The 20152-nt window shown below is 35.3% G+C and overlaps 1 protein-coding gene across 5 annotated transcripts in view; it reads right to left on the bottom strand.

Annotated features, from left to right (window-relative positions):
- Positions 1–20152, bottom strand: part of POSH (Plenty of SH3s) — a 210185-nt gene that overhangs the window by 105682 nt on the left and 84351 nt on the right. For all 5 annotated transcript variants that reach the window (XM_069820864.1, XM_069820865.1, XM_069820867.1 and 2 more), the window contains exons 7-8: positions 10981–11056; positions 1001–1323 (exon numbers count right to left, since the gene is read on the bottom strand). In XM_069820864.1, coding sequence (XP_069676965.1) covers positions 1001–1323; positions 10981–11056 — 399 coding nt within the window. The remainder of the gene's footprint in view (positions 1–1000; positions 1324–10980; positions 11057–20152) is intronic.

The raw sequence follows: 20152 nt of genomic DNA, 5'->3' as shown, positions 1-20152 counted from the left end.
TGTGAGTTCCGCAATTATAGATTTAACTCTGTTGGTGATGTAGGAGTAATACCATTAGTTGATGAAAGGCTGAGAAATTGTTGAACTTGACAGTCCATATTATGAATAAATGTCTAATTGATTGGAGAGGTATTCGTGTAAATCTGTTAAGGAGTGAGCAATAATGTTTACTTTATCTACTGAGGAATAATGTGCTCTTCCTGTCTCGTCTTTTATTGTTGTGTTTGATGTCTTTGTTGTTTTTCCTAATAATCTTTTGTGTAAAGTCCACATCTTTTCTGACGTTTCAGATATTTCCTTTACTGCTGATTCAAATTGAGAAATTTTATGAAGTTTAGTTTCATTTCAGATGGTTTTGATCAATCCATTGTAGCATCTTTTTGACTGCAGGTTACCAGTATTTTGCCATTTCTTTCGTTCTCTATGCTTTGCTTTTATGAGGAATTTGAGTTATATATTATCAGTTGTGTCAGTAATATCTTCATCGGAAAAGTGGGAAGCTTTGCTGTAAGAATCTAGCAAGGTATCAGAGAAAATTTTTATCCCTTTATCAATATCTTGTGTATTGTTTAATATTGAATTGCTTGGTACAACTTCACTTAGATCATTTTTGTATTGTGTCCAGTCTATACAAGGTTTTTTGAGAGTTTTAAGTGTTTGTATAGCAGTAGAAGAGATGAAATGGACAAGAATCAGAAAATTATCAAAGTCAAGGGCATTTATATGAATTTTTTCTAATTTACCAAAGCTGGAAACTTAATTATTGCATATGCCCCACATAACAATCAAATATGAGAAAGAGAGAGAGAGGAGGGAGGGAGAAAAAGAAAGTGGGGGGAAAGGCGGAAGGGGAAGAGGGGGAGGAGGGGAGGGGAGGGGGGAAAGAGAGGAAGAAAAAGAGAGAGAGCATGTGTATGTGTGTATGTGTGTGTGTGTGTGTGTGTGTGTGTGTGTGTCAAAGTCTTGTTAAAGAAGATTCTGAAATTTGTTTACATCTCACCTCGCAAGAGTAACATAATTCCCAGGAAATACACCACATTTCTGTGTGCGACTAGATGTACCCTTGAACCAACCATCCTGACACCTTTCAGTCACCATATATATCGAACCTTTCTTCAACTCAAGTTCATCAGCTTTGTGTGGTTTGTAAGGGTATAGAGCAATATATGCGGCAGGTAACTGTATGGGACTGTGATGTGGAGCTCCTTGTGGAGGAGGTGGTGTCAATACACTGGCAGTTGTTGACACTGTATTATCACTGCTTCCTGATCGTCGATGTCTCTGACTGCCTTGACGTTGGAGCAGCTCTCCATTGCCACCCACCTGAAACAGAAATCTTTCAACAAAAAGACCAAGGGGTATGATTACACAAATCCTTCTGCTATGTGTTACCATTATATGTCACAACAATAATTTCTAAAATTGATCTTGACCTTGCCAATGATGAAATTGAGCCATTCGGAATTGGCGAGACATACAGCAATAAAAATTATCACAATATATTCTGACATTAAAAACAATCTAATATAATTATATTTCCTACTTCTTGGTATATGTGTGTAAATCTCACAGTATACATAACACATATCACTAATAAATTAGCATTTTGTTTCTACTTTTATATACCATATTACATTAAAGGGCTTCACTGATGATTCTGTCTAGAATAGGGTTGCTATACATCCCGGATTGTCTGGAACAGTACTGACAGGGCCGGAATTAAGTATAGTACTGCCCCTACGCAGTGCTAAAGTTTACCGCTCCTCCAACTCCCACAATTAATTTATATGCAGCTATTATACAGGTCATATTTAGTTTAAATTAGTTTTAAATGAAATATTATAATTCAGAAAACAAATTACTGGAATCAAAATGCACGCATCTTATGTGTGAATTATAAAAATTTCCTTCACGCTTTCTTCATAGAGAAAGCATTGATGATGTCATCAAAGTCGATCTGACGAAGCACATCACATTCGATGCAAAGAAACATATTCAAACTTATTTATTGTCAAAACAAAATTGATTTGTGAAAGGTAGGCTGTGGTTTATTTTTAAGCATTGGTTTTGTTAATGGAATAATTCAATGACTGAGAACCAGAATATTTTATAACAGTCGTAAGTCCAACTTTTCAGAACAAGGAAAGTTCTGTTTCACTGCGTTCCATGTCCTTGTATGCATATATGAATCAAACAAAATTGCAAATATTACTCACCATAAGATTGCCATGAGGCTATTTCAAAGTGTTCCATGTCCAGCTTTGAAAGTCAGAAAAAATAGGCAAATGGACTTGGAACATTCTGGTTTCTAGCCATCGAATTATTACGAGTATTTCTTACTTTGATAGGAAGTATAAAGTAAATTGAAAAATTAACTCCAACTCTTTGTGGAATAAACCTTTCATATCGAATTATATAGTGCACACGCTGGAAAGTGATTATCATTGTTGATTATATAGCCTATACTGGAAATGTAACTGAGAGTTATGGTTACAATTCATAGCGATAAATAATAAACACATCCAATTTGAATTTCAACAACGCATTCTTGTTTATATAAGTAGTTAAATTTAAGCAGTTTCATAGTATAATGTGATACTGCTATTACAATATAATTATGCTGCTGCATACTTTCCTTTTACTCTCGACGCAACCGCAACAATCCAATAACAAAACAATATCCGACTTCCACAAGGTGTTCAAGAACAAACCTCAGAAATTATTTAACAATATACAAATAAGTGTTTTAGAAACAAATTTCACTGTAAAAAAAATTAAAAAGAGAGAGAGGGGGGGGGGGGAAGAGAGAAAATGCCACCCTAGATAATTGCCTACATTGTCTAGGCCTAAATCTGGCACTGGTACTGCATTATAGTCATGTCCCCAGGTCCTGAATTTTTTAAAAACCTTTTGCATTCGCTTGAATAGTGCTTCTGAAACTGCTGTCGGAAAACAGAGCTAGCGCCACTCAGCAATGAACCACTGCTATTGCTTTACTTGCTTCAAGTAAAATTTCCGTCTTTTCCCTAATCATTTGTGAATTTTCTCCTAACATATTCACGTCATCTGCATAGACAAGAAGCTGATGTAACCCGTTCAATTCCAAACCCTCTCTGTTATCCGAATTTTCCTAATAGCATATTCTAGAGTAAAGTTAAAAAGTAAAGGTGATAGTGCATCTCCTTGCTTGAGCCAGCAGTGAATTGGAAAAGCATCAAATACAAACTGACCTATACGGACTCAGCTGTACGCTTCACTGAGACACATTTTAATAAATCGAACTAGTTTCTTCGGAATACCAATTTCTATAAGAATATTGCATCAGAATATCACTCTGTACTGTTTGTAAAACTTCCGCTACGTATATTAATGAGGAGAAATAATTCGAGCAATACATGCTAGTTGAAAAGGATCTAGTTTCAAATTGGTCGAAGGCAGAGTGAGGTTCAGCTGAGAATGATAATTTGACAGTCTAGAATAAGTGGGTACTAATTTTTAGAATTTAGTAGTGTCAGCTCTTTCGGTTGTGGTTGAATTTGCTCTCTCTCTCCCTGGGAAATGCATTGGTTGAGCATGTGTTATTGCTCATGAATTTATTTTGGAATGACGAAAGGAAAAGGTTGGACATTGACACAGTTAATACTTAAAACTCATTTTTCAACCTTAACATGTGTGCAATTTTACCGCAAGATTCTGAAGGACAAAAGAATATTTCACGAAATCCACAGTTCCAACAAGTATTCCTATTGCAGAAACTAAAGCAGCAAAAATTAGCCTGGCCCTTCTTCACTCTAACCAATGAAGCATGTTTCCTGGCAATATAATACATCATCATTATTATTATTATTATTAATATTATTATTTACTTACTGCCTTTTAAGGAACCCAGAGGTTCATTGCCGCCCTCACATAAGCCTGCCATTGGTCCCTACCCTGAGCAAGATTAATCCAGTCTCTATCATCATATCCCACCTCCCTCAAATCCATTTTAATATTATCTTCCCATCTACGTCTCGGCCCCCCAAAGGTCTTTTTCCCTCCGGCCTCCCAACTAACACTCTATATGCATTTCTGGATTCTTCTATACGTGCTACATGCCCTGTCCATCTCAAACATTTGGATTTAATGTTCCTAATTATGTCAGGTGAAGAATACAATGTGTGCTGTTGTTCATTGTGTAACTTTCTCCATTCTCCCTCTTAGCCCCTAATATTTTCCTAAGAACCTTATTCTCAAACACCCTTAATCTCTGTTCCTCTCTCAAAGTCAGAGTTCAAGTTTCACAACCATATAGAACAACCGATAATATAACTGTTTTATAAATTCTAACTTTCAGATCTTTTGACAGCAGACTAGATGACAAAAGCTTCTCAACCGAATAATAACATGCATTTCCCATATTTATTCTGCGTTTAATTTCCTCCCGAGTGTCATTCATATTTGTTACTGTTACTCCAAGATATTTGAATTTTTCCACCCCTTCGAAGGATAAATCTACAATTTTCATGTTTCCATTTCGTACAATATTATATTATTATTATTATTATTATGATTATTATTATTATTATTATTATTATCATTATTCAATTAGTAAACTTCATGGCTCACGAAAATTTATTTTTAATTGTTTTTAATTTTGGAAGTTTAAATAATCTATAGGATGTAGGATATCAATCTGTTTCATACACGCTTCTGCATTTTTTTTTTTCTAATTTTTTGTATGTCCTGGATTTTGACCATTTTAATATAACAACCCTAGCCTAGAACTGAAAATAGGAACAGAATGCATTCAATGCAATGACAGGATGGAGAATTTAGATTAGATAATTTATCCGCTGAATGCCATAAGGTTCTTCTACATATAGTCAAACCTCCGTACAACAACAAAGATCGATATAATGATAAACCCGCATTAAACAATATTTTTCTATGGTCCGGCAAATTTCCTATATAAATAACGTTAACTATCCATCACTATAGTGATGAAGAAATTTTATAAACATTCTGTTACAATAATATGTATTTTTAACTTCAAGATTTTTCGTAAATCGGCTGCTTGGTCTTATTTACTCAAAAGTGGGAATTTCTACGAAGGGAAGGATATGTAACAGTCCTCCTAGTTATTTTCCAGTGTACAGGTGACGAGGTGGGAGTAAATAAGCATGGCGATAGCTTCTGCTAAACGGAAATCAGTAAGTTTGGAAATTAAATTGGCTACATTTAAAGATTTGGATGGAGGAATGAAACAGACAGCAGTTTCAGAAAAATATAGATTTTCACAATTTACATTGGCTACTTTTCTTAAAAAAGGAAAGAAATTGGGGGAAGTGTTACAAGCGACAAATTTGATCCAGCATGAAAATGATTGAAGAAAGCAGTTTCAGATGATGTGGATAGTACTACGTCAGTGGATGATGGTGTATCAGTGTTCACGGAGTGCAATGTTGAATTTATAATTGCAGAATTTAAGGATAGAAAGATAAAAAAAAACAGCAAAGATGAAGATTCCGCAGATGATGATTGTGATGACAGTGATGTAGGAACCAAAAAAGTATCTTATTTAGAACTGTTTGGACACATAGAACAAATTCAGTGTGCTGCAAGTTCTTTTCAATGTGTTGCAAAGGAACAACTAATTTCTTTGGAATCTTTAAGATAGGTGTTTATTAAAGAGGCTATCAAGAAGGATAAAAAAAATAATTAAATTTCTTTCAGAAATAGACATATGCAGTAATACTGTACTGTATTAAATCGACTTCTGCAGTATGTAAGTACATAAATGTGTGATTTATTATATTAGTTCCTTTACATGTTACCTCCTAGTATTATCTTGTAGGTTAAATGGTACACTGCTTGCACTTTTTTTTATCCTATGTGATAAATCACAGACCCTCAATATAAAAATAACCCTGATATAATACAGCCTGATAGGGCCTGCAAATATCGTTATACGGATGTTTGACTGTATATGCAAAAAAAAAAAAAAAAAAAAAAAAGTACTGTGACATATGACTGTTCTCCTGGGAGAAACCAACTTACGATTTTTTCGTCTGAAAATATATTGCCCTCAGCTAGGTAAAAACCCATAATACATGGAATGACAAACATGGATAGGAATCACTATAGTTCCAAGGTCGACCTAACAAATGCTGAGACAATTATTCTTTAAATAGTGCTCACTTTCAGAAACAGATTTTTAGGTATTCTACTGAATGTCTAAAGACACATACAAATTTAATCTTGATTCACAATTTGTGACAACAAAACTTCATAATTTCAAAAAGATAAAATGACTTTGGTTCATTACATGAGTAGGAATATTGATTTGTTATTTATTCACCAACTAACTGCAGAATAAAAACTTCCAAACGAAACAACAAATGTCTATTCTTTACACAACTAGGCTGCTGGCAAGGAGCAAACACTGCAACAGCTGATTGATGGGAAAAACGAATAAATGTGCATACAATCAATCTTCTTAATGTATCCAGCTGTTTGCTGACAACATAAAGTGCACTATAGTCCATTGTAGTAACAATTGTAACAATTTTTTGTGCTGTTAGTTGTCATGCACAGATAACTATGTATAAATGTGCATACAAAGATATATAAAATTGAACAACTAAACAAGCAAAAAGTTAAAAAATCAGTAGCCACTGGTGTAGCTCAATCAGCTAAGGCACTTGCTGCTGTTTTGGAGTTGTGCTCAGGCATGGATTCGATTCCCACTTGGGCTGATTACTGGTTGGGTTTATTTCCAAGGTTTTCCCCAACCCTAAGGTAAATGTTAAGTAATCTATGGCGAATCCTTGGCCTCATCTCACTATCACCAATCCCACCGATGCTAAATAACATCGTAGTTGATACAGTATCTTTAAATAACTAAGTAAAAAAACCGTAGTCTGCTGCCATAAATTAAATTAAAATATATTATACATTTGCTTAATTTTAATTCTAATGTAAATACAAAGAATAGTTATGCTTTACATAGCAAAATAAAACACAGCACTTAAAATAGTACAGTAAAATCCCTCGTACCCAGCACCCAAATAACCGACAATATCAAAACAATGGCACCTTTGGCTAAGCGCAAAAAAAAAAAATAATAATAATAATAATAATAGTCGTTCATGCAAAAGGGAAGAGTCAGACAAAGATGTGAGTGGTTTATGTGGATCGCACATGCTGCTTATTGTGTTTACTCTTTGTTCATGTGTGAAAACATAGACTGAATACCCCATTATGTCCCTGGAGTAGATCGGGTAGCATTGGTAAGCTGTCACTTGTACCTTGAAAACAATGCACAAAGACGATATCTTTAAATTTCCCACTTGAAGTTGTCAGTTTCGAAGGGGTGTTGAATGATTCTAAATAAAAAGTGTGAAATTCTCTGTTCCTACAGTACATAATAGTTTCATTCGAGTGATAGATAGTATATTTAAACAAGCAGACATTAGTAATATGTTAAAGAGGTTCAAATCATAGCACACTACATTATCATATTCATAGTTGCAACATTGGCTACACTGTTATTCACGTGACATGTCCGCCCTTTGAAATTGGCATAAAGTTACGAAAACTTTTCGTATTTTTTATGCTATTATGTATTACTGTACTACAATAATTATGAATTGATGAAAGTACATTACCGTATTCAGTACTAAAGATAAGCATTGTACGTATTTTAAAACTTAATTTTAAATATCTAGCCTAGCCGATAAGGGGTGGTCCTCCAGCTTGGGGGTTGGGCGAAGGGCTAACAACCCATCACCGTAAAAAACAGCTTGTTACGAATTCCTACAGTAAGCCTCGGAATAGGACTGATTCTCTGGCACGACCACAGCAAAGGAATAAGGTTTTGAGATTTGGCACTTGGAACGTAACTAGTCTTTATAGAACAGGAGGGGTAACATTAGTAGCAAAAGAACTAGCTAGATATAGAATAGACTTTGTGGGAGTACAAGAGGTTAGGTTAGATGGGAATGGCATATCACAAATAGGAGATTACTTGTTGTATTATGGGGAAGGAAATAATAATCACCAATTAGGAACAGGATTCTTTGTACATAAAAGAATAAAATCAGCAGTAAAAAAGGTCGAATTTATCAGTGACAGGTTATCATATTTAGTACTTAAGGGTAGATGGTGCGACATCATAGTTATAAATGCTCACGCCCCTACAGAAGAGAAAGACGACTATATAAAGGATAGCTTCTATGAGGAATTGGAACATACTTTTGATCAGTTTCCTAGATATCATATGAAAATTTTATTGGGGGATTTCAACACTAAAGTAGGACGGGAGGATATTTTTAGACCAACTATTGGAAAAGAGAGCCTACACGCAATTAGTAGTGACAATGGAGTTAGATTAGTCAACTTTGCCACATCGAAAAATTTAATTGTCAAAAGTACAACATTCCCCCATAAGGATATACATAAATATACTTGGACTTCTCCAGATGGATTGACACACAACCAAATAGATCACATCTTGATAGATAAACGGAGACATACTAGTATAGTAGATATTCGAACTTTCAGAGGTGCAGACTGTAATTCTGACCATTATTTGGTGATTGGAGAATTAAGAGAAAGATTATCAGTAGCCAAGCGAGTAGAGCAACAAGTTAATATTACTAAATTCAATATTTTGAAATTAAAGGACGAGGAAGCTAAGCAAAATTATCAGGTCGAAATTTCGAATAGGTTTGCCACTTTAGAAAGTTCCGACGAAGTTGAGAAAGAATTAGATGTTAATAGCGTGTGGGAAAATATCAGAGATAGTATCAAAATTGCAGCTGAGCAGAGCATAGGTTATTATGAAACTAAGAAAAAGAAACCGTGGTTTGATGAAGATTGTTGCATGGTAGTAGAAAGAAGGAAACAGGCAAAATTGAAATTCTTACAGGATCCAGTTGAGGAGAATAGAGATAATTATTTCAATGAAAGACGGGAAGCAAGTCGTACACTTAGGAATAAAAAGAGAGGTTACTTGAAGGAAAAACTGAATGAGGTAGAAACAAATAGTAAGAATAAAAACATTCGAGATTTATATAAGGGTATAAAGGAATTTAAGAACGGATATCAGTCAAGGGTAAACGTGATCAAGGATGAGAATGGTGACTTGCTTGCAGACTCTTCATCAATCCTAAACAGATGGAAAAACTATTTTGCGCAACTACTAAATGTACATAGGCCAAATAGAAATGATCGGGACGATATTGAAATACAAACTGCTGAGCCATTTATACCCGAACCCACGATTTCAGAAGTCGAAATTGCGATAGAAAATCTGAAAAAGTACAAGTCTCCAGGTATCGATCAAATTCCAGCAGAATTAATACAAGAGGGTGGAAGTGCATTATATAGCGAAATTTATAAACTTGTACTTGCTATTTGGGAAAAGGAAATTGTACCAGAACAATGGAAGGAGTCCATAATTGTACCTATTTTTAAAAAGGGGGACAAAACCAACTGTGGTAACTTTCGAGGAATATCACTTTTGTTGACGTCGTACAAAATTTTGTCCAATATTCTTTTGAGGAGATTAACTCCGTACGTAGATGAAATTATTGGGGATCATCAGTGCGGTTTTCGGCGTAATAGATCGACTATTGATCAGATTTTTTGTATTCGGCAGATAATGGAGAAAAAATGGGAGTATAAGGGTTCAGTACATCAGTTATTCATAGATTTCAAAAAGGCATATGACTCGGTTAAGAGGGAAGTATTATATGATATTCTTATTGAATTTGGTATTCCCAAGAAACTAGTTCGATTAATTAAAATGTGTCTCAGTGAAACATACAGCAGAGTCCGTATAGGTCAGTTTCTATCTGATCCTTTTCCAATTCACTGCGGGCTAAAGCAGGGAGATGCACTATCACCTTTACTTTTTAACTTCGCTTTAGAATATGCCATTAGGAAAGTTCAGGATAACAGGCAGGGTTTGGAATTGAACGGGCTACATCAGCTTCTTGTCTATGCAGATGACGTGAATATGTTAGGAGAAAATACACAAACGGTTAGGGAAAACACGGAAATTTTACTTGAAGCAAGTAAAGCGATCGGTTTGGAAGTAAATCCCGAAAAGACAAAGTATATGATTATGTCTCGTGACGGGAATATTGTACGAAATGGAAATATAAATATTGGAGATTTATCCTTCGAAGAGGTGGAAAAATTCAAATATCTTGGAGCAACAGTAACAAATGTAAATGACACTCGGGAGGAAATTAAACGCAGAATAAATATGGGAAATGCGTGTTATTATTCGGTTGAGAAGCTCTTGTCATCCAGTCTGCTGTCCAAAAATCTGAAAGTTAGAATTTATAAAACAGTTATATTACCGGTTGTTCTATATGGCTGTGAAACTTGGACTCTCACTCTGAGAGAGGAACATAGGTTAAGGGTGTTTGAGAATAAGGTGCTTAGGAAAATATTTGGGGCTAAGCGGGATGAAGTTACAGGAGAATGGAGAAAGTTACACAACACAGAACTGCACGCATTGTATTCTTCACCTGACATAATTAGGAACTTGAAATCCAGACGTTTGAGATGGGCAGGGCATGTAGCACGTATGGGCGAATCCAGAAATGCATATAGAGTGTTAGTTGGGAGACCGGAGGGAAAAAGACCTTTAGGAAGGCCGAGACGTAGATGGGAGGATAATATTAAAATGGATTTGAGGGAGGTGGGGTATGATGATAGAGACTGGCTTAATCTTGCACAGGATAGGGACCGATGGCGGGCTTATGTGAGGGCGGCAATGAACCTTCGGGTTCCTTAAAAGCCATTTGTAAGTAAGTATATGAAAATTACTAAATTTTAACATAAAAAAAATGTTTGTGCAGTACAGTATGTCTTTACATAACCTATAAACATATTTTCCAATTATCCAGCAAAATCAGTCATCCGGCACTGGCTTTCTCCCACAGTTGCCGGATACGAGGAATTCTAATGTATAAACTTACAGACCTGTAACTGCAGGGCTTGTTCAGGAGAGAGACATTCTTGTGTTCCTTCTGTGGGACTCAATATCTCGGCTGAGTGTCTGAAAGATAAATTAATTACTTTATAACAGATTAACATAACAAAAGCAAAATACAAGGGGGAAACACTTCACTTAAAAGTCTTCTCAGAATCAGTTATGTTTTCAAAATATATAGAATGTACGGTAATTTGGAGAGGGGTGTGTGTGTGTGTGTGTGTGTGTGCGCGCGTGCGTGCGTGCACGCGCGTGTCTAATGTCTAACCACATCACTTGAGTGATTCGGGTTCTGCATATTGCAGTAAATGGCAGCACTGTGACCCATTTTCAGATTAACATAACAAAAACATAATACAAGGGGGGAAACACTTCACTTAAAAATAGTCGTCAGAATCAGTTACATTTTCAAATATACAGAATGTACGGTAATTTGGAGAGGTATGTCAAATAGCACTGCGGTGGACTACATTGTACAGCTGTCAAAAGAAAAAGTGGCCGCTCTCCTGAAACAAAGTTCCCTTCGGGTATCTTCGCTACAATTCGGAGACAGGCGATGTTACATGTTGTTGGACCACGTTGCCTGATATCTACAGTTATAATTGAAGTATTCTGTGTGTTATTCGATAGTGTAATGGTAGCGTTCAGGCATCTTGTTCATGAGGTCCTACGTTCGACTACAACCTCGTGCTTTCTATGTTCTTTTTTGTTCTCTTTTACGATTATTTTAGTAATTAACATCAGGTTCATTAATATATTATGCCATGACTTTATCATTATGATATTGCAGCTGCAAATGGAAAGAAATAAGATATTCTCAATAAAAATATCTTTCGTGGCATAAACAAAACAAATTTACTGGCGTCGGCCTTAAAACATTCAAACAATTAAGCGTTCAAAAAACAAAACAAAAAGCCACAATTCAATATTTAGTCTATCTTCCTCTTATCTCGATCATCTTGCAGTCGAGTGGGCATGGAATTGACTAGTCTTTGCAAATAGCGACTGTTCTTAGACACGATATTCCAGGCATTCTGAACATACCCACGTACATAAGTGTTCTGTCCATGGGCAGGTCTTTCATTGCAAACCCAGCAATCTCCAATCTTTCCTATTTTCTGCCTTCCTCTTAGTCTCCGCATATGATGCACATATCCTAATATCGTCTATTATTCTTTTCAATCAGAGACCCAACCAATTCCTTTTTCTCTTTCTAATCAGTTTCAGCATCATTCTTTCTTCACTTACTTTTTCAAACACAATTTTATTTCTTATTCTGTCTGTCCACTTCACACGCACCATTCTTCTGCACATCCACATTTCAAATTCTTCAATTCGTTTCTCTTCATTTCGTCGTAATGTCCATGTTCCTTCCCCATACAATGCCACACTCCACACAAAGCACTTCACTAGTCTCTTCCTTAGTTCTTTTTCCAGAGGTCCGCAGAAGATCCTTCTTCTTCTATTAAAAGCTTCCTTTGTTCATGTTTGCAGTTTTTCTTGGGAAGGATAGGCCTAAATGCGGAAACATCCCGTTGCTTTCTGCACATCACTATTTCTTTCGCATTTTATTAAATTTCAGGGGGCCCAAGCGTGGAGATGAGGAGAGTGGATTTGACTAATTGGGCCCTCCGGACTTCACCGAAAGTCACGGCAAGGGTTAAATATTAATTCTATCAGTATGTTTGACCCGATCAGAGACCGGGAAATCTCAATTAGCCTTTGCCCACCGCATCCTGGACTAGCTTCTACGAATCATCAGAAGATCTTAGAGTGTGATTGGGCCAATTTTTCCGAAAATGTTTCCACACTTTTGCTCTCGTAGCTCAGCGGACGAACGTCGGAATTTAGATGTCAACGTCTCAGGTTCAATTCCTAGTTACTCCTTTTCATTTTATTGTGGTTCAAGATAGTATAATGTAATAATACAAAAAGAAAAACTAATACCAGTATTATGCAACTGGATTTTTCCAAACCTAATATTAAATTTATGTTATTTATATCGCTAAAGAACGATTACAATATAAATAACTTGAATATTATTTATACAGTATCACTAAAGAACGATAACAGAATATAAATGATAAATATCGGTTTGTTTAATTAATATAAGATATTATATAATACGTATTTAATTATCTAAATAAAATAATCTATTTTACGAAGAAAGATGGTTATTTGTGTTATAATAATTACTTACATAAAATACAGATTATTTATATTGCGAAAGAACAAAAACAATATAAATAACTTGAATATTATTTTATAATGCTAATGAAGGAAAACAGAATATAAATGATAACTTGAATATTATTTATATCACTAAAGAACGATAACAATATAAAAAACGTGAATGTTATTCATATCGGAATTTCACAGATTTATTACATATGTATTTAAGAAATTGTAGAAGAATAGTAATTAGTAACAGTGTCCTATTTATTCTTCTTAGAGCCAAATTTGTAACTTTTAAAAGTGTGGTTACTATGTTGAAGTGTATGTGTTGCAACAGATGCTTGATTTGTTATGTATGTGAGTCAGTTATGGGATGCTTGATGTCGTCGCAATGTCGTAATTATAGTTTGATTGTGTTTGTGTAACTATTGTGTATTAATTTATGATGTATGGTACGGAAAGCTGCATATTTGTGTTATAGAAGTGTTATGTATGTGTGTTGTTAATGTTTGTGTATGTTTCAAATTGATAACTGATGTTTGTTTTGCAATCGCAATGCCTAATTTACGGATTGTTTATGTTTTATTTACATCGCGTAAGCTAATTTAATTTAATTTTCCATTTCTCTTTATGCTTATCTTTTTTGTGTATAAAACTATAGCCCTAACATACATATGTAAAATAGGGCTAACCCCCATTGGAGATACAATAATAATAATTATTAGTCATATCGTTATAAAACGATAACAGAATACAAATGATGACTTGAATTTTATTCATATCTCTAAAGAACGATAACAAAATATAAATAACGTGATATCCATAAAGAACGATAACTGGATACAAATGATAATTTGAATATCATTTACATCGCTAAAGAACGATTAAAAAATAAAATGAAAACTTGAAGAAGGCCCGAACCCACAACCTCTGAATCATTAAACAAGCACTCTACCGCTGGTCTACGAGGTGCAGATATGGAACACTTTTATAGTTCCGGAAATGCTTGTACAAGCACATGCATCGTGTAACATCGCCGCGACCCGAAGTAGACTTTGAAAATATTCGCTGTTCACGAGTGCGGCCACTTTTATTTTTGACAATTGTACATGATGTGTATTTGTGAAGAGTTATGTCTTGTACTAGGATGAGTGTATGTGTAAGTGTTCCTGTAAGTGTAGTGTAGGGAATGGGTGAGGATGATGATGAAGGTGAGGAAGGGAGAAGGGGAAACCTGGTGTCTGCACATAGCCTATTCCTGTCGAATAGCACCAAAGGGGCCACCAGGTTTAACGTCCCCATTCGACAGATGAATCACTATCAATAGTGAAATATGCCTTGTCTTCTTATGCACTGTGGAGAGATTGGGATTTTAACCCAGGCATATTGGTGCACAATTTAGTGATTAGAAGTTGTGCACCACCACCTATCCTAGTCCCGAGGTAGAAATTTTACATAAAAACTTCTGATCCCACAGGAAATCGAACCCCGGCCGGCTAGTTTGGAAGGAGACATGCTATCACAGAGCTAACTCAGTGGACATCTGAAGAGAAATCAGTGCTCACGTAAGTATAGAAGTGTTTGAATATTGAATATTAAGTACATCCTGTAAGTACCATAGTGATCAAAAAACAAGATGGTATGTATTATGAATTACCTCAGGGCGTCTCTCTCTCGGAGGCTGCAGCCTTGACACAGTGTTGTCTAGTTATGAGAATGTGCCCCCCTCTTTAATTATACATGTTGCTTACTTTAATGTGGATATAAAATGTATTGATCATACATTAATTAAAATATTATCATCAAAGAAAGTTATTTTGAACTGGGTAAGCAGTGTAGCAGAACCTGCACCATCATGCAGAAGGGATAGGGAGAAAACATACCTGCTAGCAGCCACGGATGCACGATAAGAGGATGTGGGTAAGACACACTAGCCCGAGGGTGCACTATGCTGATAACCACTAATCTAGAGGAATTGAAGGGTACACAGGAATAACGATCAAGGTCCATTTTAGAAACTTTCGAGAAAAACGAATTTTAAAGTTTAAGCACTTAATACTTAGTTATGTGTGTATTTAATAGAAACTGACGTAGTGGAATGTAAAGAACGATGATTTCTTATTAATTATACCATGACATTTTGTTCTATATTTGGATGGCAACTATGGAAAATGCAATATAAACAATGTGTAAACTTCCAAAGTAAGAACGATCAAGGCCCAAAAAGGAAACTTCGAGATACATGGAATACAACGTGCAATATAGTGAACACCACTTCTATCTCAAACATTTAATTTGTTTTTGGCAGTTTTATGTATAATTTCAAAATATAATTCTCGTTTTCCTTTCAATGGTCTTGTACGGAGGGTCTGCAGAACTGCTTCTTTATTTGGAAGTCATTGAATGTTGCCATTTTGAAATATGTCATCATATTAAGCGACTGATTTCTTTTCAGTGGTTTGATATCTAATTGAAATAATGTTAGAAAATGACTATTATAGACTAATTTGGATGTTTAATAGCATTTGAAATTAAAATGCGATAAATAAAATTAAGTCCCACGCCGTGGTGTCGCGGTCTAAGGCATCCTGACTAGGACTCGGGTTATGGAATGTGTGCAGGTTCGAATCCTCATGGGGGAAGAAATTTTCTCATGAAATTTCGGCCAGTGTATGGGACCGGTGCCTACCCAGCATCGCGATACACTTGGGGAACTATGATAGGTAGTGAAAATCCGGTTTCACAAACCAGCTATAACGGCTGGTGGGATCATCGTACTAACCACACGATACCTCCATACTAGTTGGATGATCGTCCACCTCTGCTTCAGCATGTGGATGTGAGGCCAGCAGCCGGATGGTCGGTCTTGGCTCTTCATGGGTGTAGCGCCATGGATTTATTAAAAAAATTTTTTTTTAATAAAATTAAAGATAAAATAATTTTGACAAATAAAGTAGAAACTCACTATATAGATTTAGTAACGTCTGCTTTATGATTATCAGGAACATTTTTTTAGTATCTTATTTTACATTGTATACTGCAATGGACCTCTAGGCGAAAGGGCTTTCTTTTTGCAGTAGCTGTCAGAAATTCTCCCCATCCATAAAATACTTCCTCTATCTTGCAGTCAACTATGAAGAATGGTTCAGGTTTCTTCCTAGGATTAACAGTCTCATGTCACTAGTCATCAGGAAACTCACATCTTATCTTCTAGTTTATAAATTCCATATTATTATTGCACTCGAGGTACAAATAGCCTCTTCTTGGAAATGTTGCCGACAGACAAAATTTCTTCATTATGGGAAAATTGGATCACAATAAAATTTGTTATTCTGTCCTGAACATGATTCAAAGAACATACTGAATTCACGCACAGAGTCAGGCAGAATTTCAAAACAGAAATACCACAACATTAAGCATAGGCCTACTTCATCAGGTGCTTTGTTCGAAACCATTTCATCATTACGTACAAAATACAGATTTCCCAGTAGAAAGTGTATAGACTTAGCACAAAAAAACTATAGTTGCCTGCGGTAATATGCTTCACTTGTTGAAATTTTAGGAATAGGAAGATTCTTCTGATAATCCATACAAATTGCTTCATTAATCATAAACTTTCTGATTTCAAATGTATCCAAACATTCAGAAAGCTTTACCTCATACAAAGTATCTCCTTTCCTCTTATGTAGTTCATTTTGAGTCGTTGTGAGATATGGTTTTTGTCTATTCAAATCGTGTATCTGAGTTGCATCTTTATAGTTGTTTATTTCTAATTCAAGTTGAAATATATTGGTTCTAAATTTATTGCAAATACATGCGTCACTTTTGTAATACCCAAAACTTATATTGTACTAATTCGCAAAAATCACTGTCAAATCAAAATCAATGTTGTAGGGCCTATGACCTCATAGTATTTACAATGATAAGCCCTGTCAGGTGAGCATTCTATGTAACACAGGAAGCCATTAGATTTCATTCCCTCATCAATCTACTCCTTTCTATAAGTAAAATATTCTGAGAACATCTCAATCCTGAACACTTAAATGAGCGTCTTCTGTAATTTGACTCATAATCTGTATTCTTTTCGACAAGTTAGAAGTATGTCAAAAAATTTTTATTTTCTTCGTACTTGCATTCTGCACAGCTATATTCTCTGTTATTTCTGGTATCTCCATTTCACTTATGACTTAATTTTAAGGCAACATTCGGAACAACTAACACAAGCCTGAAAGAATGTCCATGAAACAAGCTGCATAAGACCTTGTTTACTTTAATGCGAAAAATAATCATTGCATTCTTACTCAACAGTGGAAAAAATAATTAAATTATCGTTCAGGTCATTTTACATAAATTGCCAAAAAGCCAGCAATACAAAGCTGCAGCATTATACGGCAAAACATAGGAGGAAAAGCAGAGTAGAAAAATGGACCTTGATCGTTCTTCCACAGAACCGACTGGAGCTTGATCGTTCTTCTGAAGTACATGAAAATTTTAATGCTCATTTTCGAGGACTATAATCGTTTTAACAGAAAACTGGCTATACCACATGATAATACTCCCTGTCCAATATAAGATGGCATTATTAACTCACTTTCGATTTTTGATGGACCTTGATCGTTTTTCCCATGTACCCTTCAATTACACTCTCCAATACTGAAAGAAATGTCCAAATCACATAAGTAGATTCTGAAATTACCTCATACACACATACAAACACTGAGCCTCGTTGCTTGGTTATTTTATATTACATAGGCATATCTGACATTTTTTGTGTTCCTTGGACATCTCGCAACATTACGCCAATGAATAGTTCAGTTCACAGATTACTATATCACTAGAGAAACAGTAGAAGACAGAAAGAGCAGCTATATTCAGTCTCTGTCGCTCTCACTGTGTCTCTCTGGCAAAAAAATACGCCTCAACCAGCATTCGAATGGCTTATTTCATGTTCAGTGTTGTTTTGTGTTCACTGTAACTGCAGCCATTTCTTGGTGGTAATCTTTCGTTCTTTCAGACTGGAAGGCATAATGCACTGTCCACAAATTCACGAACAGATCCAGTGCGACAGGTGTTATTCTTCCTTCCTTTCTCGTTGGTTGTCATATAGTAGAAACTGCTGGATCGTCAGTCCATATGTGTAGAACATTTCACATTTAGCGAAGTTTCATCCATAAAAATAGCATTTCCAAAATCCACACCATTTTTCGCAGGAATCTACGCCATATTACAGTATTTTGTTTTTCCATTAGAACTTTCTTACCACTATACTTCTTATAATTGAAGTTCAAGGAATGTAAAATAGAGGACAGCGACGTCTTTCTTTTCCATCCATGAAGAGAGCAATTTCCTTCAGTGAAAACATTAATTTACTTCTCATTGAGATATCTTCTCGAGCGTAGTACTGGTATGTATGTGCACATATGGCATTATAATTAAAAGAATCCATTTCTGTTACTGGTTTAATTCTCCCTGTGTTTAACAGTTGTCTGCAGTTTTTCATCTTTAGTCGTTTCTGTACTTCTCCTTTGTAATACATGACACATTTGTTTAGTTCGTCAGATCTGCAGTTCTTTTCACAACTTGTGTAACTGGTAGCAGAATACCACCATTTTCTCTTTCAGTATCAAAATAATCTCGCACATTCAAAATAATCTCTCTGCTCGAGAATTTACAGTTTTCCTACTTCTACTGTTACTACCAACACCACTAAACACCATTATACATATTACTAAAATTAAAAAAAAGAAATAACATATCAGAGCACAACACAATAAGAGCATATGCATAGTTAACAAATCATTGAAATAAATTTAATTTTATCAATTCTATGATTATAATACCAGAGGAACAACTGATTTAACTTAGCTGAACCAAAAAGTAATACAACTGCTAGCATGAGACACTGCTAATTTTGATTCAAGATTGTATAACAGAATTATTAAGTCATTCTCTTACCTAGAAAATTTAAATATAAAATTAAAAATGTAACATACTGCATGACGAATATGTAGTTTAGCTTACATCTTTTAGTTTAATGATTTCATAACTTAATATTTCAGTAATTTGTGTAATTAACTCAGATTTTTCAACGTATTTTTGATCAATGTTATAATCCATGGTTTTTCTTTTCTCTTAACACGAGCTGGCTCTTCCAGACGTACCCCAGAATAGCAGTCATCAGCACAGTGCACCCTCGGGCCAGCATCTCTTTGCACTAGCATGCATCTGTGGCTGCTGGCGAGTAAGCTTTCTCCTTCTCCCTTCTGCATGATAGTGCATATTGTGATACACCCCTTACCCGTTACCCATTTCAGCAAGTGCTGACAACCACTGTCCTAGAATCTGTGCCTTCTATTTTATGTTTAAAATTTTATATTTGTAAAATATTTAAAGGAAAATTTGTATAATTTCATAATCCAGCAATAAATGCATTATCATCATCATTATGATTACAGGTATTATTATTAGTATTATTATTATTATTATTATTATTATTATTATTATTATTATTATTAAGTACTCCAATTTCTTATAACTTCTTGTTCTAGTCAGCTGCAATATACACTACATTTTGATATACAGGCCTCAATAGATTGGTTAGACAGAAAAATTATGGCCCAAGGAGAATTTTTTAGTGGGTTATTTTCGACACTGTATCAACACCACAGGTTATTTAGCATCTGAATGAAATGAAGGTGATAATGCCAGTGAAATGAGTCTAAAGTTACCTAACATTTGCTCATATTGCGTTGAGAGAAAACCCGGAAAAAACCTCGAGCAAGTAACTTGCCCTGATCGGGATTCGAACCCAGGCCACCTGGTTTCGCAATCAGATGCTCTAACTGTTACTTCACAGGTGTGGACCCCAAGGAGAAGGATGTGTTGTTCAGTTGGTCAAAGATTTTGCTGATCTACCTCAAAGATTGTCAGCAGTACCCAATACCCATATCTATTATGTAGCAGAGGCTATTTCTTCAAACATGTCAT

This window comes from Periplaneta americana, chromosome 3, assembly GCF_040183065.1.
Source record: "Periplaneta americana isolate PAMFEO1 chromosome 3, P.americana_PAMFEO1_priV1, whole genome shotgun sequence".
Lineage (NCBI taxonomy): Eukaryota > Metazoa > Arthropoda > Insecta > Blattodea > Blattidae > Periplaneta > Periplaneta americana.
Note: the sequence above shows the minus strand (reverse complement) of the source record. Positions and strands in the feature narration are given on the sequence as shown.